Below are 20,043 nucleotides of genomic sequence, written 5' to 3'. Positions count from 1 at the left end.
GGCCGCAAAGCTCTTTGTTTTGCGTTTCAGTACCCTTTAATGCTGAGGATCTCTATCATCCCAGACACGAATGTTTTCATATCGCATCTGGACATGATCAAGGGACTCTATGAGGACGAGTTTCCTGTGGATGTGTTTATGTCCATATCAAGAGTTGTTCTGAGAGAGCTAGACTACAATAAAGGCAAGATGGTGGAGGCTAGAGAGGCCATAAGATTTCTTGAGAAGGTGTACAACGCCCCGATAACAGAACTAGAGGGGAAGCTGAGGGATAATGCGATGGATGTTGTGGACTCTGCCAAGCTGATACCAAATGCGAAGAACAACGACGACGAGATCTTGAACTTTGCATCCAGGCAGGCCCATCCTGTCATTCTGACTAGCGACAAGGCTTTTTATCTCAAATCCAAATGCTACAACGTCGAGTCCATTCTTGTGCACAACCTAGCATATGAAGATCTTAAACTTAGGATTCTGAAGATTTACACCGGAGTAGAGCCTATGGATATTGACGAGGACTGCAGCAAGCTGGACAACGATGAGAAAACAAAGGAGCAGATCAGGGACAAGCTTTTTCCTGTGGTTCTGGCAATAATGGAGAAGGGCATTGGCAAGCCGTACATCCTTTTCTTTCCAAACGATTTGAAGATGATAACCCTTGACTTTTTATTAGGTTTGATAATTAAGGAGAACTACCTGTTCCGTCCCTATCTGCCAAGAAAGTCAAAGGAGATAGTCCAGAACCTGAGGGCAAAGATCAAAAGCGCACGAGGAGAGGAACTCCATTCTCTGGGTTCTGAACTCCTGATGCTATTTAGGATTGTGTACTAATACCCCTCTTTAATAAAGCTTCTTATTTTTCTCGGCTGCTCCACGCGAGTTTATTTATTAGAAGGCCCCAAAGCAAGAGTCCTGCTGCTTGTTTCATATCTCCAAAAAAAGCGTGTGAGTTTGGGTGCCTACAGACACCTTTACATTCAGCTTGGAAAGGTTCTTGATGTGATATGCAAAGATCTGGACTCCATCAGAGGACCTTTTATATGCCTTTTCTATCCTTAAGTCTTTGCCAGCCAAAGACTTTATTTCGAGTTCTGGGCCCATTCTGAACTCAATGCTGTGATTCCCGATCGAAGTAAAGTAAATAAAGTGTTCCGAAGCAACATGAATCGCTTGGCTCTCAAGCCTGACGTTGAGCAGGTACACCGTGTTCAGCAACATGTCAAGTATGTCTTCAGAACCTCCTTTCTTCAGAGTCTCTCCATAGCTTGAGATGAGTATATCACGGTTGCGATTGGGTATTCCAAAATTTAGCATGCAGTCAAGTAGCTTCATCAAGGTGGTGATTTCACAGTCTCTCTTTCCTCTTGCCAACAGGATGTTTAGGTGCCTTTCAAACATCGTGGTGTAAAACTCGTCGTTTCCCATCCACGGCTGCAGTAGTTGGTATATCAACGGAAAGTATCTGCTGTTGACGGTCACACAAATTTTGTTAAACAGCTTTAGCACATAACCTCTGGGTATGTTCTTATCAAAGGGTGTCTTCAGGCATATCTCCGGAACCTCTTGGTACATTTTGACCAAAAGATCATCCTTTGCATGCTGAACAAGCCTCGAAAACACCAGGGCCAATGTTGCATTCACCATCTGCTTGTCCGCATTCCCCTTTTCCATGTAGAACACCATCTCTTCTTTTTTCTTGTGTATTGCCCTGTGGTTGCTTCTTGTTATGAGCGAGGTGAGTGTTTTGAGGCACTGATCGTGGTGGAGTCCGAGCTTTATACATCGATCTATGGCTATGTCCCTGTGGATTTTGTACTTTCTTACCATTTTGAACCCAAAGTATCTCGAGTTAGGATTCTGTGACTCAATAAGCCTAAGAACAAATGCCTCAGCTCTTGGCGTGCTTTTCCCGGCCTTCAGTAGAAACTCAACAGCCTCGATGGCCAGTGCTATTTCTATCTGCAGGCGTACCTTGTCCTTCGAGGGGATTATCACTGCATCAATGGAATCAAGAAAGGCCTTGTCCAGGGACAGTTGGTTCTTTGACTGGAGTATCCCAAAGACCTGCAGGAGCTTAACCTTAAGAAAAGGATCATCGCTTTTCATGAAGAGCGAGAGAAGAAACAGAACGTCGTTTTCTGTGAGATCCATCCTTCCTGTCTTCCCAAAGATGTCCACCAGGATCTGAGACTTAACATAGATTTCAGATGAGTCCTGCCCCACAACAGAGATCCTGGCATCGGGATTCAGCCTAGAAAACGCCACTAAGGCCTTCTTGTAGAATGGATCCCCTCGGCCGTTGGGACAAATGTGTCCTGTAAGGTTGGCAAGGGCCATGCTGTCGTTGTTGAGATTGCAGATAGAAGTCAGTGCGTCATTTCTTGTTTCCTTCCTTCCCAAGTCCTTCATAATCGTATTCACTGCCATAATGACATATTCGTCGCTTTCCATTGCCATCAGTCCAAGATATCCAGCACTCTTTATCCTTGGCACATTTGACTCGCATGCATTCAAAAAGTCGATTTCGTTAACTTTATAGGAAAGCATCTTCATGTATATCGATTTCAGTACGTTGGAATGCCTTATATGGGGCTCTGTCTCGGCTGAGGAGACCATCTTGCGCCTTTCCCTCAGTATTATCTTTTCCCTTTCGTGGACTGGTAACTCTCGAAGGGTAGAGATAAGTGCTGCAAGCAAAGGGTCCACTCTTGTTGACATTGTTGTTGGCCGGTTCCAGGCATTTGGTTTTATAGTTTCATGATTGTTTATGTTTACTTCTATGGACCTACAGAGAATTTGGTGCTTGACGTGGCCGCCTGGTCCCAAAAGACATTCTCATCCAAAAATCTTATATGCAAAAGATTTTTTCTGAAAGAAGAAAGACCCTCATGGACAGGATGATCGAGGAAGTAGTTAAAAGGAAATCAATGGTGCCCAGTGAGGATCTCAAGGCATTGCTCAAGGAGAAAAGGCCTGGGATCCAAGAGCCCATGCCAAATATCGATGTGGAGTACGAATTTGTGACCAAGGTTGATCCTACAAAGTTTGCAGCATGCCCCATCATAGAGGCGGACGATGGATACTACTTCTGCACCTTTGATGGAAGAGATCTGATGTTTGATCCCAAACAGGCATCCCCATACATTTTTCTTCCGTTTCCTCTGCGCAGAGCAATATTCCACAGAAGTGGAGATAGGGTGTATTTCATAACCTTAGACACGTCCAACAAGCTGCAGTATTCCTTGCTTGTTGATGGATATCCCTCTGAGGAAAGATATGTGATTTCGAGAAATGTACTACAGGTCACCAAACAGTCAAACCGAGTCTTCTATGTCTCCACCAAGAATGAGCTTCTATACATAAATATGGTTGTGGAAGATGGCGGGACTCTCAGAGGACGAATGTGTATCTCTGGAATTAAGTCAAAGCCTGACATTGGTGTTTTCTATGCCAACTCGACACTGTTTTTGAATGTTGGCTCTGTATTCCAGAGGGAAGACGGAAAAGAGCTTCCAGTTCAGGGAAACAAGATGTGCGAGATTGGAGGCAAAATCCTTGTCTTGGATGGGAAGGAAGAGGACCTTTGGCTCTTTTTATTGGACGAAAAATATACCGTGGTTAGCCGGCTAGAAATTCCGGCAGTAGGGCGTTCTACCGACTTGTTTCCTCTGGGCGACATTGTTGGAATAGTTGCCCGTAGGGCTTTGTACCTGATTGCTGAATCTAACGGGAATCTGTTTGTAGCGAAGGAAGTTGCTCTAAAAACACCCCCGCTATACATAAGCCTTTATCTGAAGGAAAACGTTATAAGAATATCTGAGATAGTTGGAGATGAAGCCTCGCTTTCTGGAGAAGCAAGTTCTTTTGCCCCAAAAGACTCTGTCAGCGCGTTGGGCAGCTCTATTGAGAAGAGCTCTGGGCCTGTGGAAGCTACTTCACCTGAGGTCGGAGATGAAAAGGCAGACTCTAACAATGACTGCATCCAGTCTGATGTAAAGTTTCCATCATTTGACGATTCTCCCTATCCAAGTTTGTTGCTGGGAGGTCACGAAAGAACGGAAGAAGGCTATCATGATATAACAAAAGGAGGAAATGGCTTATCTGGATTAGGGTTCTCTGCAGATGACTTTAGCCCATACGTACCTGATAGAAGCCATTCTGCAGAGATTAAGTTTCTAAGCGAAAAGATAAATGCAATGCTAAAGACTCAACAGGACATTGTGGAGAAGATGAATAAGGTTGAGAAAGACAATAGTGAGAGATTCAAGAGATTGGTAGAGATGATGTCCAGGCCTGAGGAACTTCAGAAGAAATACGGTACACAGGAGCTGTCAAGAGGTGAACTGCATCAGATGATGGAAATTTTGAGCAGTCTTGGGGCCCGGCTTAGAAGCGAAAGCTCAAACGAGTCTAAGGTTCTGGATTGTGTCAAGAAAATTATTCTTGGAACCTTGGTTCCTGCGGTCGAAGCTGCAATGGATGAGATTCGGATTCAGATAATAAGTGAAATACGGCTCATTCACAGCGACGACCACCTTAAAAATGTCAAGAAGGCTGTAGACTGCCTCCACAGCTCTTTCAACAAGCAGAACGAAATCAAAAGCCTTATTTCCGAAGGGTTGATTGAAGAGGCGGCAGAGATTGCTGTCAAAGGGTCGGAGGCCAATCTTGAGGCCTTCATCTCCAATGTCGAGATATCGTGTCTGGAGCATCTTGCATCCTCCATGCTTGTTGCCCTCCTCGAAAGAGTCCTGGTTATGGCAAAGGATGACTTCAAGCCAAGTCACCAGAACTTCACTTACATGGTAATGATGTGTCTGGAGCCTAATGACCTAAGCGACGAAGAAATTCAGGTGCTGGAGATTCTAATGACATATATCGATAACATCGAAGACCTTCCTCTGAGTGATGTCAAGGGCTTGTCGGTTCTTTTGGACTTTCAGAGGCTTAAGCTGAACAAGATCAAAGACAAGAGAGGGATTAAATGACTGCATTGGAATGTATTAAACCTAATTTAGGCGCCCTCCTAAAATTTTTCCAATGCATGCCTGTTTATTTATTTACTTGCGTGATTTGAATTCCCTCTGGATATGAGAATCGTCGCTATAACTGGGAGTACTGGGACTGGAAAAACAGCCTTGCTAAACCTCCTGGAAGCCAAGGGCTATGCAACGATCAACAGCGACAGTGTGGTTCGTGAAATGCTGAAAGGCTCGGACATAGAAGGTATACGCCGAAGATTCTTCACAGACCCGAAGTTCAGAGCAGCCCATGAGAGAAGGGTGAGGCCAAGGATATACATAGAAATAGCCAAAAAAATAGCATATTTACTCTTAATGGGACATCCAGTCATATTTATAGAAATTCCGCTGCTGTTTGAGCTGAATCTCCATCACTACTTCTACACAATAGTGGTTACATGCGATGAGAGACTCCAGATTAAAAGAGGGGGGAAGATAGACTACTTGGAGCAGCGATTGGCCCTCCAGCTTCCCATAGCAAAGAAAATAGAGCTGGCTCAGAAAGTTATATACAACAATGGAAGTATTAACGACTTAATGGATGAGGTTGACAGGATTGACATTTGCGGTTCGAACATTTATTATTGCTTGCTAATTATGTCAATCATAGTCCTCTTGATAACTTGTGAGTAGGAGCTAGAGCCTCAAGATTTCCAGATGTTATTTATCATTTGGTAATTCCTTGTTGTGTCAAGAACAGAAGATCTGGGGATCATTCATGACCCTGAGTGATTTCGGATCTTTTGGAATCCCATTCGCATAATTTACATAAATATTTAGTAGCTAGCACTCAAAGATAATCAAGCAGTCTTCAGTCCAATCAAAATGAACAGTACTTAGGTCCTGCACTCTTTCCGTACACCATACAGTAGTCGCGTCCACACACCAGCGACACTCCAGTCAAAACCGCCATACTCATCAGAAACACTATCTCCCCAGCTCCTTTAGCAGTCTTCTCTTCATCTCCAGGGGCATCGGCATACAACATAAGAAGTGCCAGAGCTGCAAACACAACAACCCCGGCGCACATCCACCGGCGCCACTCATAGCTGTCCAGAAGCATCTTCCTGTCTCCGGCAGCACACAGAGCCCCCAGCCCCAGAATCCCGCCAGCAACCATGCACATCTGCCTCCGTGGCATCTTCCGCGACGCAAGGCCCTGCACACACACCGCGGCAGCCACGATCCCCACTACCGTCATGCTGTACACGCTACTCCTGATCACGCCGCCATGAAGCAGCGCCGCGGCCATTGGCACAATGCACCCAGCTGCAGTCCACTCCTCCCTCAGCATCTCAATCACCCCGTCGTCGCGGTACCTCGTTGCCAGTCTCCACGCCTGGTATGCAATACCCCCGACCACTGCAAGTAGATACACCCCGGTGTTCCAGGACCTCGCCGCTGTGGTGTCCTCCTCCCCAAGGTACAAGAAAATTGCCAGACTCCCTATAAACACAATACACAAGAACTCATAGAACCCAAATCCCAAGAAAGAAGGACAGAGGATCTTCTCAAGTCTATCGATCCTGTACCTTAGATCGGGTAGACCCTTGTTGACTTTGCCCAGCATTTGATTAAGTTCATCGAACTTGGGACCAAATAATGCCCCATTTTCCCCAATATCAACAACGGCTTGGTCATATGCTATTCTAAAATCCCGTAGCTTTTGGACAAGAGAATCAATGGTTTTCTGGATCCCGAGGAGAATCTTTTGTAACTGTATTTCTTGGCCTTTGGAGAGGTTGCATTTACCGACTTCTTTTTCTAAAGCAATTAGTACTCGTCCAATTTCTTCTAAATACTCGGAAGAAGCGCCATCAAGAGCAGGAGAAAAATGCAGTTCAAAAACCTCAAGACCTAGGTTACTTAGACGTTCAGGAAAGGTGTGAAGTCTATTATTAACACAAGTACTGTAGCCTTTCTGCGTCTCTAAGAGATTAGAGAAGATTACTCTCAGAGGCACTCCCTTAGGTACTATCCACGCATCTCTTTTAGTTACCAAGTCCTCATTAACATATGGTAGTAATTTCTCGAGTGCATTTTTGAATTCCTGAAGTAGTTTTTGATAGTTTTTCTTCAGGTAATCAATTCTTTGGAAGAAGTTAGGAATGGTTCCAAAGAGTTGGTTAAACAGAAGAGTATCGTCGCCCTCTTCTTTGAGATAAGAAGTCTTATGGCCTAAATAATCCAACAAAGCCTGAAGCGCTTTTTCAGCTGCATCAACAGCAGCAATGCCTTCGGGGTCTGACCCGTTCAGCAGGTCATCACGGATACTATCAAGTACTTCCACATAGAAAGAACATCCACATAATATTATACCCTTATAACGTTTTACTGCTTGAGTCTGCAAAGATGTCCCGGAATTACAATTGAGATTGATTTTAGCGAGTATGGCTTTAACACGCTCGATTTGTTCCATCCCACCACAGGGTTGTTATTATATATATTAAACTGTTCTTCCATACACAACTAATTGTTGAATGGAGGTTTCCCTGCAAATGCAATAGAGGTCTAGAATGGCATGTCTATCTGGTACCCAACATTCTGTATCTCGACCCCATTCTATCTTCTTTTGGAGAACGAGTGCGCATACTAACGTTTACACGATAAACACACAGTGGTCACACTCCTACATATGCTGCTCACTTTCAAGGCTCCAATTATCTCTGTATGGAATGATGCGTGTCGAAAGATATTCGATGTACAATAACTTAAGTGGGTACTGTCCCTGAAATGGAATAATATATTATTACTATAAAAGCTATATTGAAGAGAAGACTGTCGAAGGAGCCGGGGGAATAATGTTTCTGCAGACTAAATGAGACTCAGGTAGTGAATGGAATAAAAACGGCCTGTTTATTCTTGAGTTATTGTAGTTTTCTCTGGGCCGTGAAAACCAATATCTGTCTATGTAAATGGGATGACGGATAGGATGGTTTTCTAGAGGTCTGGGTTAATGAAATGGATCGTCATTTTCTCTAACCTCATTAACACTAGAGCTACCATCTAGATGACATCAAGAGGAAGTAATATATAAAAGAGAGTGTGTACAATATAATGAAGTTCACCTGGCTTCAACTTGTAGCTGCTGTGTCTAACGGATCTTTATCCAGCTTTGTTTTCAGACCTCCCTAGATCCATGGAAATCCTATTTCATCCAGCAGTGCTGAAGATTCTGTGTGAATGGAAAGAAGGAGAGGGACAAGAGCCGCCAACCGATCTATTGGCCTTGCTTGTGGATTGTAAGTCCGAGGTGGACTATGAGTGGATGGACAAGGTCTTGTATTTGTACAAAAAAACATCGAAGAGAAAAAATGACAGAATAAGGATTCTTAGAGAAGCCGTTGAATCCAAGTTTCATCTTGAGCTAGTTGGCGAAGGAAATGGAGAGGATAAGACTGTTTATTTGCTGAGTGACCTTGGGATAGTCTCAAAGGATACTAGAGGCTTGTTGAGAACCATGAGAAAAAGCCTTAAAAAAATCTGGAACGATAGGAAGTCTCTGGATCCTAGGGATAATGCAATGAAGAAAGAAACTCCGAATCCGGGTATGCTGAAGTTTGTCTGTGTAGAAAACAGAAAAAAGCCTTTGCCAGAGACTCTCGGGCAGTTTACTCCGATACGCTTTGATGACGAGGTTTTGATCACCACACCTACAAATGCACTTGGCTCTACGGTGCGTGTGAGGAAGGACGTGCATGACTCAAAGAGACTATTCTTCATTAAGTTCTCGGATCGGCCTCAGCCACCCCTCTATGGCTTTAGGAAAGAAAGACTCTATGTAAAAAACAGCCTTTCAAAACTCCCACAGGTTCTGGACTATGAGTATGAATCTGAGTGGGAAGATGCAGAAGATGCAGAGTCCGTTGAAAGCACTGAGGAAGAGGAAGAGGAAGAAGAGAGCAGCTGTGAGTGGATAGAAATGGATGCAGAAAACACAGGGCCATCAAGAACAAACAGAAAGCCATCTCTTTCATTTCCTTCATGTAGATTCAACATTCTACCGTCATTCTCGCCCTCCTGGATCTCACTCCCACTAGTGGAGCGTGAAACATTTCCGGAGGAGCTTCTACAGGAGCTTAGAGAAGAGATGTCTCACCATGAAGGCACCGAGAGATTGATAAAGAGGTTTAGTAGCAAGTATGTGATCAGGCCATCTGTTGTTAGTGACATGCTCAGGGACCCCCGACTGAGCAGTGCAGCTACAATAAAAAAACCGGAATAATCACGATCTATTTATACTTCCTGATTCTACAAGTCGAGAATAGAGGCTCTGCCGCCCTGGGTTTCTGTATCATGCTCCTCCAGTTCATCCATCGAGTTTAACATTATATGGATCCTCTCCAGTCTCGCTCTTAGCCTCTCAAGCTGGAACGGGACAAAAAACGGAGAGATGATCTCTACCAGAAACAAATAGATGCGAGGGACAAAGAACTTTGATATAAGAGCTGTTAAGTATCCCCGGTTTCCAGAGTACTCAACCAAACTCTTCTGCTCCATGAGAACACACCACTTGACAAACATCCTCCGGCGGTTTGTGGTTGCATAATCAAAACTGAGGCATCTTAGGCAGCAAGATATCCCACCAATGAAATAGGAGAGATACATTACATTTGTTGTTTTTCCAAGGAGACTGATGTCCTGGTACAAAACCCCATTTAGACTCGGCCTGGACACAAGTATTGTGTTCAGAATCAGGTAGACGACAAGGAATATCATACAGCTTAAGAAGAACGAAATTGCAGAGCAGATTCCGACTATGCAGTCTCTTTTCTTTGACAGAAAAAATGCATTCAAATATCTTGTGCCCTTCCGTATTCTTTTCTGTGTCTCGTGGGGAAACTCATCTTTTTTACTCATGAAGTATTTGAACGATGGTCTGTGGGCCTTCCTGAACACATAGAATATACTGCTCTGGGACTTCTCTATGATTCTAGCAATGTAGTACAGAATGAGAAATATAGAGATAACAGGTGACAGTATGAATGCCACTACAGAAACCACTCTTATTTCGTTGCCTAGCTCTTCGACAGGCCCCTCCTCTATTTTATGGACATAGGCATGGAGAATGTAAAGAAAAAACCTAGAGCATGTGGGATGAAATATAGAGGGGAATTTCTTCATTATCAAGAGCACAAGGAGATTGCCGCGGCTTACAATGCCTCGGACATCTTCCCTCCTAAGGTCTCTGTTATGAATCTCCTTCTCTAACTTAATTACTCCCTCAACTATATCCCTGAACCTGGTCTTCTTCTCCATGTCTCCACTCAGGACATACCTGTACATGTAGAATATGGATATCATTTTCTTGAGGTTGATCATCCACGACACAACCTCCTTCATGACAAACACTCCGCCAACCACCAGTGTTGCAGATGAGAAGTTCATCCCAACACTCGGAGCCTCATTGCTCCTGAGCACATCCATGTTCGATGTAAGATATACTGTCAGACACAGAGACCCCGTTATGAACACGTTCCTCATCTTCTGTGACGTGTATTACAGACAGCGGTGTTCTGTAGTAGCTGTAGATGTCCACCACCGTGATCCTGTTTGCCAGGTACCTCTTCTTGAGATTCCGAACCATCACTGCATGCCTCCCAAGCCTCATGCTGTGCTCGGGCGGCGGAGTGTCCCTGCTGCTCCTCAGCAGATTCGCAAACCTCCTCCTGTTCATCTGTGTAGTTGTTTACCCCAGAATACAAATCACTTCCTCCCGCACACAATAAACAAACACCCCTACATCTGCAGAGCCTCCACATGCTGCTCTATGTTCGCCATGGTGGCCTTCTCGCCCTTGCTCCGTCCACGGTATCTCTTGCACAGCCTCACCAGTGCATCCCTCCCCACCAGATAGTACTCCCCCTCCTTGGCTGCATAGATCCTCTTGCCCAGATTCAGAAACCTTATCCCGCCAATCTCCCCAAGAACAACCCTCGTGGGCAGCTTAAATATCTCGCGAGCTGCACACACCGCATCCCTCTCCGCCTCACTCCTCGGCCTGCCACACTCACTCCTCGGCCTGCCACACTCACTCCCAGAGCCATCGCACCCTGTCTCCCCTGTCTTCCTGGCCCTCACACCCAGCTCCCTCCTCTTCCTCTCAAGCTCAAGAGACTCCTCCATCTTCTCAGACATCACCTCCCGGAACCAGGCCGTTGTAAAGAACATGTTCAGCAGTAGCTCAAGCAGAACAATCCTGCCCCGAGCCTCCCGGCGAGACAGTTCTCCGTCTCTTGCAGAAATGCACTCCACAATCTGCGAAATGTCCGTGTCCAGCCCCCTCGACACACATCCAATAAACTCCCTCAGATCGTCTTTCCACCCTTCCTTTCCACAGTCCTCCACAGGCCCTTGCTGCTGTCCGCCCTGCAACACATCCTGCGGCCCCTCGGCTGAACACATCGCCTCCACCGCTACCCCCACACAGGGCCTGACGTTCTCCACAAACCTGTCCATCCCGTTCTCCTCAATATCTCTCCGAAGTGCCCCAACCAACTTCTCGTGCACAAGACGCATCATGTCAGACCCATACGCCGGATCACTAATAGCCGAGGCCAGCGACCAGGCATCCACGCTTCTGATCCTGAAGACAGACCCAAAGGTTGCCAGTGCCCCAAAGATCTTCATCACTGCCTCGACATCCCAGGGCCCAAGACCCTCAACACTCACAATCCTCTCCTCAGAGAGTCTCAGAATCGACTCCACATCTGCTGCCATGGAAGACAAGCCTTTCTGCCTCTCCGCCCCCCTGGACCCTGGCTGCCCTGGACCCTGTTCCTCTCCACCGCCTCTGCCTCCCGAAGAGCCCCCAGGAACAGGATTCGGTGCCTCACAGCACTGGCTCTGCGGAACCCTGCACCGCATCACCTCCTGCGAGTCTCTTATGCTCCGGAATGCATTCTCCTTCAAAACCCTCCCAAAGGGCGTCTCCATCGTTATTCCAAGCAGGTACCCCCGGATCCTGCCTCCAGACACCCCCTCTCGCCTTGCCAGCTCGGAAAGCTCGAAGTCCTCCTCACGCCATCCACAGGGAGACTGCACCATCACTGCATATCTGGGCCCCAGGACCCCAACAACCCGCCCACACTCCCCAGACTTAACGACACACACATCCTCGTTCACTACAAATCCCGACAGGAGACGCCGGTGTATGCTAGCCACCATCTCGTCGATGTCCTCCTGGCTGTGCTCGATAAAGTAATCAACTACAAACCTCTTTATTGCTGGGCTTTCAATCATCAGGGGCTTCAGGATTTTGGCGGATTCCACCCATCTCGTGAGAGTGGGGATGTCTACGAGCCCCGGCTGTTTCCATCACGTTGCACATCTCTGGCTACCACACTGGAGGGCTGTTGTGCACTGATGTCGGGACATCGAGCACACATGTCATGTCACGCCCTTATTTATCCTGTCTGCCCATCTCTCCCTCCTACCTCCTTACACCCCATTGGCTGTCAGGCATGTTCTCACATGTGATACCTGTAATTCCGGCAATCTGCTAGTCTACTACATGACTCCTAGTCACAGTTAGCTGTTACTTCATACACAGCTAATATGTACATGGGCAGCAGCCCTACTGATGGAACAAATTAGGCGTATCAGAGATATACTTGGGAGACTTAATTTCAGTCCTGATTGTGAGGTTCGTGCAAGTGAGCTAAAAGAGATACAGCAGTATGTAGTATACTATTATTATAACCATGGTCTTGCCCTAACACCAGCTTTGGATTTCTATCGAGAAGCGCTCAATAGTATCCGTGATGACTTAGAGAGCAAGGGAAATTCTGCAGGTATTGCTGCTGTTGATGCAGCCCTTGAAGCATTGAAAGCTCTGTCAGATCTTGTGGAAGGCGAGATTCCTGATTCTACTTCCGATCTCTCTGGATATCGTTGCTTTGAAAGCCGCTTCGGAACCTTTCTTAACTATTTCCACAGTATTGATGATTTGCATGAAAAATTTCCGAAACTATTTCGAGAATTTAAAAATGCAGTTGAGAAAATGTTTCCATACATTGAAGACTTGGATACTCAAGGATATTCTACGGTGAGGGAACCAACACTAGTAATGTCTTTGAGGGCAGTCTTCCTTGGCCTCATAGAAGAAAACTACCGCGGTGAGGAAGGCAATCATAATAATTGGCCTAATTGTTGCCTAAGGATCTTTGGAAGGACGGTAAATATCCTAGGTCTTTATATTCTTGATAAGTATTTTCATGATATTGTTAACAATAATACTTTTTTTGAGTGCTTAAGCGAAATTCTACAAGAATTAACTACTTTAGAAAAAGCAGTTGGCAGACGCATGTTTCCTAATGGCCAAGGAGCGCGAATACGAGATGCACTTCATGATATCTTAGACTCTTTGGATTCCCTTTTTGAGAAGTTTCGGAATCTTAGAATAGCATATGACCAAGCCGTTGTTGATATTGGGGAAAATGGGGCATTATTTGGTCCCAAGTTCGATGAACTTAATCAAATGCTGGGCAAAGTCAACAAGGGTCTACCCGATCTAAGGTACAGGATCGATAGACTTGAGAAGATCCTCTGTCCTTCTTTCTTGGGATTTGGGTTCTATGAGTTCTTGTGTATTGTGTTTATAGGGAGTCTGGCAATTTTCTTGTACCTTGGGGAGGAGGACACCACAGCGGCGAGGTCCTGGAACACCGGGGTGTATCTACTTGCAGTGGTCGGGGGTATTGCATACCAGGCGTGGAGACTGGCAACGAGGTACCGCGACGACGGGGTGATTGAGATGCTGAGGGAGGAGTGGACTGCAGCTGGGTGCATTGTGCCAATGGCCGCGGCGCTGCTTCATGGCGGCGTGATCAGGAGTAGCGTGTACAGCATGACGGTAGTGGGGATCGTGGCTGCCGCGGTGTGTGTGCAGGGCCTTGCGTCGCGAAAGATGCCCACGAGGCAGATGTGCATGGTTGCTGGCGGGATTCTGGGGCTGGGGGCTCTGTGTGCTGCCGGAGACAGGAAGATGCTTCTGGACAGCTATGAGTGGCGCCGGTGGATGTGCGCCGGGGTTGTTGTGTTTGCAGCTCTGGCACTTCTTATGTTGTATGCCGATGCCCCTGGAGATGAAGAGAAGACTGCTAAAGGAGCTGGGGAGATAGTGTTTCTGATGAGTATGGCGGTTTTGACTGGAGTGTCGCTGGTGTGTGGACGCGACTACTGTATGGTGTACGGGGGAGGGGTGCCAAGGAAGTTTTTGCAGACTAAATGAGACCCAGGTAGTGAATGGAATAAAGATGGCCCTATTCTTGGGTTGTTATCGTTTTATTTGAGCTGTGCAGATATTAATCCCTGTTCGTATAAGCTTCAAGAGAAGCGGATAAGCCTCACCCTACTATACACATCCTCTCCCCATCTAAATTAATAGTCTTCAGATACTCTAGTTTCTCTCTCTTCTGGGAAGACATAATTACAGGAAAGGACACCCCAGAATCCGAAAGATGCTCGTTGTAAGGCGATAAAATGGTTTAATTCTTGCATCGTCTAATTCTTTCGTTCTTAAGATCAATTTCTTCCTGAAGATCCTCGTCAGTTCCAAACTCGTAGACCTTGACTCTGAAGTCTTCCACATGCTCTTTGAAGATCTCATCATCTCCACATAGCTCGAATAGCCCGACAGAAAATATCTTAACAGACTCCTGGGTTATGTTTGGAAACGACTTCACAAACAACCCAACTATATACTCTGAAAGGATGGTGATGTTCGGATTGATTCCGTCGAGGCTCGGGACATCCTTGCTTATACGGATCATGAATGCAAACAGAAGGCACTGCTGGTCAAAGTTATATTTCATGTCCTTATCGAATATTATCCCCAGGATATTCTCCAAGGTCGACATGTAGTTCTGAGCATAGAACTGGTAGATCTTTTGTTCGTGGCATTTCTTAAAGATAATAGTTAGGCAGTTCAGAGATAGATCAGACACATCTCTTATACATATCAAAGAGTACAAGAGAGTGTTGTACACTTGACGGAATGATGGCTGTCCAAACAGAGATGAGAAGAACGAGCTGAATGAAAACAAGAGCATGTTCTCCATAAGAAGAAGATAGTTCTTGGATATTTCCAGATTCTCGTCTGCCTGCATTACAAAGGGAATGGAAGGCTCTATGAGGGCAGAGATCATAAATGCCTCTCTCTGTAAGTATATAACGGATCCGTCATTTTCTACGTTGCGTACTATGCTTGACCCCAAGGATAGTATTGCAGGCTCCTTATAGACTGGGTTATTCTTGTAGTCGAAAATGACCTTTTCGCAAACCATGTTCACGAAGTCGTTCTGTACAAACTTTGAGTCAATGACTGTGGCAAAGAGTTCAATAATCTCTGCTTTCACAGCCTTGGCATTGTTAAATGCTGTTCCCTCCTTGTTCTCAAGAGTTATGGAGTTGCAAATGTCAAAGATCGTAAAGAATTTTGGAAATATCTGTATGCAGCTGGAAGAACATGTTTCTGGAAGCAATCTGTAGGTTAGTGCATGTGACTTAAGAACATGGGAAATCATCTTGGCCTCATCGACATTCGATATCATGGTAGATAGCCGGTTTATGTGTTCATCTGCTAGGATGTTAAAGTTCAGCAGGGACGAAAGAAGGAGGTCGGCATAACTCAAAACCCTGGACTTGTAATCTCTTGTCTTGGGAACCTCTCTTATAACCATCAGAAGTGCCTCATAGACGATTCTTTTCTGGTAAAATTCCAGGGTTCCGGTGATTGCAGGTAGGTTTTTCAATATGTAGACGATGAAGATCTCGTCTCCTTCTCTCTGCGTCAGAAACTCCACAGGGCACTTCTCTACTATCTTGAAGAAGTTGTCGCATGCCATGTCCTTAATTCCCTCATGGTCTTCGTCCATAAACTCAAAAAGCTTCTTAACAACTGTCTTCAAGAAGCTTTTGTTGTGGAGGAGGAATCGGTGGTACTGCCCGATTATAAACATGATGTTCGAGGCTATGACCGCCTTGTCTGTTTTAAACGATTTCATTTCGCATAGGGCCAGTAGATGTTTGAGGATGTTTACAAAGAATTCCCTCTCATTTACTTCCGAGAACGCCCCTGATATCGATCCAATCGCCCAGCACAGCCTGTTCAGATAGTTGCAGTCCCATTCCTTGTCGTCAAGCTGAAGCCCAACCTTGCCTATAAAGTACTTCTTCATGTCGTCTTCGATAAGAAACGCCAGGTGATATAAACACCCCCTCATCTTTCTGTAGAACTCTATCTGGTCTGTGTCCGTCATCTTCTTCCTTATCACCTCGTTATACTCATCAACCACAATGAACACCTCCTCAGGCCGAGGCATCTTATCAACAAGAGTTCCCATTAGCTGATTCAAAACGCCTATGTAGTTGGATCTTCTCAGTCTCTTTGTAGAATCTTGGTTGGTGAATGGAAACTCGGAGTATAGATCGAATACGAACTTATTCCACATCTCAAATGCAGTTGAGAAGATGTTTGAGTTGTTGATCCTGGATATTTGTATGAGATATCCAAGCCCGATCTTTGTGTTTGCCATGTCTCTCGCCTCAAGCAAGCTGATGTAAACCTCGTAGAGAGAAGACAAGAGCTGTGCAAGTTTAAGAACAAAGATCTTTTCAGCCTTGTCCATTCCTCCATACACTTCATATATCCTCTCCTCCTGGAACTTGTTGAAATACATCTTTAGAAACTCAATGCATTGCCCGTGGATTGAAAGAATCCTTTCTTTCTCAGCACCCTCGATCTCGTGGGTTCTGGCAAGGTTCCTATTTCTTCCAAGATCAACAATTTCAATCAAGCAGCTAAGACATGCAACGCTGTGCATGGAGTTTAAGTGCTCCAGGACAAGGTCAATTATTTCTGTGAGGAAAATGAAGTCAAGAGGCATTGACTCACAGAAGCACTGAAAAGACTCCAACGTCGCCTCGAGAAGGCTTTCATCCATCTCCGTGTTCCGCGAATATTCAAGAATCGTCTTTATGAACCCAAATATCTGCGGGAACTCGATTTTTAGTTGGTTCCTCAGGAGTCTTTTCCTGACGGTCGTAATGCTGTCCTCAGAAAAGATGAAGACTTCCTCGTTGAGTCTTTTAAGTATGTTGAGGCTGTTCCTGCAGACCTCCATGCTTATTCCCTGAGACACATTGATGAGGTCGGTTATAAATGTAGGCCATCTGCGGGGCCAGTCCTTCTTTGCAATCTCAATGAGAATGGTATTCAGCTCCTGCAGTACATAGTTTTCCTTATCTCTGGCCTTGGACTTCTCGATGACAAGCTGGAATACATACATCCTGAGCCCCTGCTTCATTCCCTCGTCAAACAATGACCATTTCGTCTTTATGATACTTTCCAGTAGCTGGAGGGCCACATAATGACTCTCCTGCAGTTTGCTATTGTTTAGGATGTAGTCCACCTTTGTCCATGAGTTCGGAAGCTCCTTGAACTTCAGGAGAATTCTCTCAGCTTCTTCCTTCTTCCTGTTGTCTGGACAGTTTGCATTCGTCACAACCTTATCGAAGACTTCAATGTTGAGATCCTTGTCCAACTCCAGAATCTGTTCCATTTTGGGAATGGGTTTTAAAAATTTTATATTCGACTCGGGAGGCTTCAGCCTGGAAAAAGAAGGTGGTTGATGCTTCTGGCCTACTATGCAAACACATAACATTCCTTAATATATGTTTGTGTTGACATGTACCGTGATTTTACCAAAATTGTTTATTAGCAAGGCCCAGGAATGAAGGGAAACAAACTTCTTGCAGGAAACTGGAAGATGAGTTCGTCGTTACAAACTTTTGAGATAATTAAAAGCTTCCGAGCGAATCTCTTTGCCGGAAACGATACGTTTATTGCCGTTCCGTTTCCTTATATTCATGTCGCGAAGAAGATGTTTCCTGAGTACATCAAGGTTGGAGCGCAGGATTGCAGTCAGTTTAAAAGTGGCCCGTACACAGGTGAAGTCTCTGCATCCATGGTGAGCGAGATGGGTGCTGAGTATGTGATAATCGGCCATTCTGAAAGACGTAGGTGGTTTGGAGAGACGTCTGCGACTGTAGTAAAAAAGATTAGGAATGCTCGGAGTGAGGGCCTGAAGATTGTTGTGTGCATTGGGGAAGACGAGAAATGCAGGGAGGACGGAAGGCACTTGGATGTAATAAAGGACCAGTTACTGTCTCTGGGAGAGGAGATTGGGGGAGAAGGCATTGACATTGCATATGAGCCTGTATGGGCTATAGGAACGGGGAAGGTTCCCACCAATGATCAGATCAGAGAGGTGGTTTCTGGGATTAAGAGATGGGGTACGGGCATGGGGTTTGTTGGGCGTGTGATATATGGGGGGTCTGTCTCGATGTTGAACTGCCAAACTATCCTCGATGTAGAGGAAATAGATGGTTTCTTGATTGGCGGAACCTCGTTGAAAATGGACTTTTGTATGATTTCAAGTGAGATGAGTACGAAGACGTGATGGTGTTCTGCATATCTGTGAATACATCTATAAAATGCCCTGTATCCACTGCAATTATTTAAATGCAAAATGTTAGAGCCCTAAAATGACTTTTGAAAGAAGAATTTGCTCTTTAGGAAAAACACCCATTGCATCGTCTGACAAGGCGTCTGTGCAGATTGTGCTTGCGGTGCTAGATCAATACGGGCAGGTTACTGGAGAGACTACGATCTATGACATAGGTGGAACGGTGCGGAGGGCCGGGATGGGAGATGAGCTTCTGCTCGAAAAGATAAGAATGGAGGAATATGGAGCTTGAATAAAATTTATACTGCGTCTGTGGAAATGTCTATGCTAAATAAATCCCTGGGCTATACCCTGGATGGAGGAAAGACGGTGTCCGGTATGCAAAAGCGACATCTACTTGAATCCAGACATAGTAATATACATAAGCCCCTGCTTCCACAGGATGTGCGAGTCGTGTATGTTTAGGATATTTAGTAGGGGTCAGGCACCATGCCCGGAATGTGGAACGATACTAAGGAAGATAAACTACATTAAGCCAACCTTTGAAGATATAACAGTCGAGAAGGAATGCAAGGTTCGGAGGATTCTCCTAAGGGCCTTTGGGAGGGAGGAGGAGGAGTTTGGCGGAGACTCTGCAAAGTATAACGACTATCTCGAGAAGTTTGAAGAGCTTGTTTTTGAGGTTTTAGAGCTGAAGAATGAGTCTCTTGTGAAGGAAAAAGTAAAGAAGATACAAGAGATGGGGCAGGATTCTATTCTTAATCCCACTCCAAAGGTCATGCCGGGCAAGACCAAGAATGTTCTCCAAGGCAGAAAAAGACAGGGATATGGACTGGCCTCGGAAGACGGCAACAAAACGCAGAAAATCGGCATTATTAGTGATTACTTTGACCCAGAAGAGCTTCCAAGAATAGTTGTGGAGCCTACCAAAAAAATTTACTTACCAAAAGGATTTCTCCAGCCCAACGCCCCTGGCGGATTGTCATACAACACCATTGTATCTCTTGCTATCTCATCGATAGGTAACCCTAATATTTAGTGTTAGAACGAAGAATCTCCTTGATCTGCTTCAAAACTAAATCAATGTATTCGCCTGAGCTTTCCATAATTATGGTCTTTTCCTTTTCACTGAGGTCATTAGGTATTTTATAGGCATCTTCGTACCGATTCTCAGTAATCCTCTTTGCTATAGCCCTGGTGTCTATGACACTGGATAAGTCCGGGCCCTCCCTCTTTGCCGGGTCATCCTTGTGAGGAAATGCATATTCTCTGATTTCGTCGGTGGTCATACCATTGCCTGCAAGATCATTAAAAAGACTATCAGGGCATCCAAAGCATCCAAGTGGATTAGTGTATGTGTCAGAAGAAACTGTCAAAGGCGAGTCGAATATGCCCAGGACATAGAACTTGCCGTTGAATATTATGTGCTGGGAATTGATGGGAATGCCATACTTTTGGCTTATCTTGGTCTTTAGTTCCTCTATGCTCCCAAATCGGTCGTCGATATGAAGGCTTTCGTAGTTTATTGCCCTTACAATCATCTTTCGGCAAGC

General features: G+C 45.3%; 14 protein-coding genes across 14 annotated transcripts; 8 read left to right on the top strand and 6 right to left on the bottom strand.

Annotated features, from left to right (window-relative positions):
• Positions 1–39: 39 nt before the first annotated feature.
• Positions 40–831, top strand: ECU11_0330 (uncharacterized protein; the record flags this gene model as incomplete). The annotated part of the gene is made up of 1 exon (NM_001042172.1): positions 40–831. The coding sequence occupies one exon, from the start codon at positions 40–42 to the stop codon at positions 829–831; it is 792 nt and encodes a 263-aa protein (NP_586339.1).
• A 93-nt stretch (positions 832–924) lies between these two features.
• Positions 925–2,718, bottom strand: ECU11_0320 (uncharacterized protein; the record flags this gene model as incomplete). The annotated part of the gene is made up of 1 exon (NM_001042171.1): positions 925–2,718. One exon carries the CDS (start codon positions 2,716–2,718, stop codon positions 925–927), a length of 1,794 nt encoding a protein of 597 aa, NP_586338.1.
• A 170-nt stretch (positions 2,719–2,888) lies between these two features.
• ECU11_0310 (uncharacterized protein) lies at positions 2,889–4,988 on the top strand (the record flags this gene model as incomplete). The annotated part of the gene is made up of 1 exon (NM_001042170.2): positions 2,889–4,988. One exon carries the CDS (start codon positions 2,889–2,891, stop codon positions 4,986–4,988), a length of 2,100 nt encoding a protein of 699 aa, NP_586337.2.
• A 102-nt stretch (positions 4,989–5,090) lies between these two features.
• On the top strand, positions 5,091–5,654 carry ECU11_0300 (uncharacterized protein; the record flags this gene model as incomplete). Its single annotated transcript, NM_001042169.1, has 1 exon — positions 5,091–5,654. One exon carries the CDS (start codon positions 5,091–5,093, stop codon positions 5,652–5,654), a length of 564 nt encoding a protein of 187 aa, NP_586336.1.
• Positions 5,655–5,841: 187 nt separating this feature from the next.
• ECU11_0290 (uncharacterized protein) lies at positions 5,842–7,440 on the bottom strand (the record flags this gene model as incomplete). Its single annotated transcript, NM_001042168.1, has 1 exon — positions 5,842–7,440. The coding sequence occupies one exon, from the start codon at positions 7,438–7,440 to the stop codon at positions 5,842–5,844; it is 1,599 nt and encodes a 532-aa protein (NP_586335.1).
• A 720-nt stretch (positions 7,441–8,160) lies between these two features.
• Positions 8,161–9,246, top strand: ECU11_0280 (uncharacterized protein; the record flags this gene model as incomplete). The annotated part of the gene is made up of 1 exon (NM_001042167.1): positions 8,161–9,246. The coding sequence occupies one exon, from the start codon at positions 8,161–8,163 to the stop codon at positions 9,244–9,246; it is 1,086 nt and encodes a 361-aa protein (NP_586334.1).
• A 26-nt stretch (positions 9,247–9,272) lies between these two features.
• On the bottom strand, positions 9,273–10,505 carry ECU11_0270 (uncharacterized protein; the record flags this gene model as incomplete). Its single annotated transcript, NM_001042166.1, has 1 exon — positions 9,273–10,505. One exon carries the CDS (start codon positions 10,503–10,505, stop codon positions 9,273–9,275), a length of 1,233 nt encoding a protein of 410 aa, NP_586333.1.
• Positions 10,506–10,760: 255 nt separating this feature from the next.
• ECU11_0260 (uncharacterized protein) lies at positions 10,761–12,263 on the bottom strand (the record flags this gene model as incomplete). The annotated part of the gene is made up of 1 exon (NM_001042165.1): positions 10,761–12,263. The coding sequence occupies one exon, from the start codon at positions 12,261–12,263 to the stop codon at positions 10,761–10,763; it is 1,503 nt and encodes a 500-aa protein (NP_586332.1).
• A 340-nt stretch (positions 12,264–12,603) lies between these two features.
• On the top strand, positions 12,604–14,253 carry ECU11_0250 (uncharacterized protein; the record flags this gene model as incomplete). Its single annotated transcript, NM_001042164.1, has 1 exon — positions 12,604–14,253. The coding sequence occupies one exon, from the start codon at positions 12,604–12,606 to the stop codon at positions 14,251–14,253; it is 1,650 nt and encodes a 549-aa protein (NP_586331.1).
• Positions 14,254–14,509: 256 nt separating this feature from the next.
• ECU11_0240 (exportin 1) lies at positions 14,510–17,584 on the bottom strand (the record flags this gene model as incomplete). The annotated part of the gene is made up of 1 exon (NM_001042163.2): positions 14,510–17,584. One exon carries the CDS (start codon positions 17,582–17,584, stop codon positions 14,510–14,512), a length of 3,075 nt encoding a protein of 1,024 aa, NP_586330.2.
• A 171-nt stretch (positions 17,585–17,755) lies between these two features.
• Positions 17,756–18,484, top strand: ECU11_0230 (triose phosphate isomerase; the record flags this gene model as incomplete). The annotated part of the gene is made up of 1 exon (NM_001042162.1): positions 17,756–18,484. One exon carries the CDS (start codon positions 17,756–17,758, stop codon positions 18,482–18,484), a length of 729 nt encoding a protein of 242 aa, NP_586329.1.
• An 85-nt stretch (positions 18,485–18,569) lies between these two features.
• On the top strand, positions 18,570–18,782 carry ECU11_0225 (uncharacterized protein; the record flags this gene model as incomplete). Its single annotated transcript, NM_001415276.1, has 1 exon — positions 18,570–18,782. One exon carries the CDS (start codon positions 18,570–18,572, stop codon positions 18,780–18,782), a length of 213 nt encoding a protein of 70 aa, NP_001402548.1.
• Positions 18,783–18,845: 63 nt separating this feature from the next.
• ECU11_0220 (uncharacterized protein) lies at positions 18,846–19,529 on the top strand (the record flags this gene model as incomplete). The annotated part of the gene is made up of 1 exon (NM_001042161.1): positions 18,846–19,529. One exon carries the CDS (start codon positions 18,846–18,848, stop codon positions 19,527–19,529), a length of 684 nt encoding a protein of 227 aa, NP_586328.1.
• On the bottom strand, positions 19,519–20,031 carry ECU11_0210 (uncharacterized protein; the record flags this gene model as incomplete). The annotated part of the gene is made up of 1 exon (NM_001042160.1): positions 19,519–20,031. The coding sequence occupies one exon, from the start codon at positions 20,029–20,031 to the stop codon at positions 19,519–19,521; it is 513 nt and encodes a 170-aa protein (NP_586327.1).
• Positions 20,032–20,043: the final 12 nt, after the last annotated feature.

Source organism: Encephalitozoon cuniculi, chromosome XI, assembly GCF_000091225.2.
Source record: "Encephalitozoon cuniculi GB-M1 chromosome XI, complete sequence".
Classification (NCBI taxonomy): domain Eukaryota; kingdom Fungi; phylum Microsporidia; family Unikaryonidae; genus Encephalitozoon; species Encephalitozoon cuniculi.
This window is presented reverse-complemented; position numbering and strand designations above follow the sequence as displayed.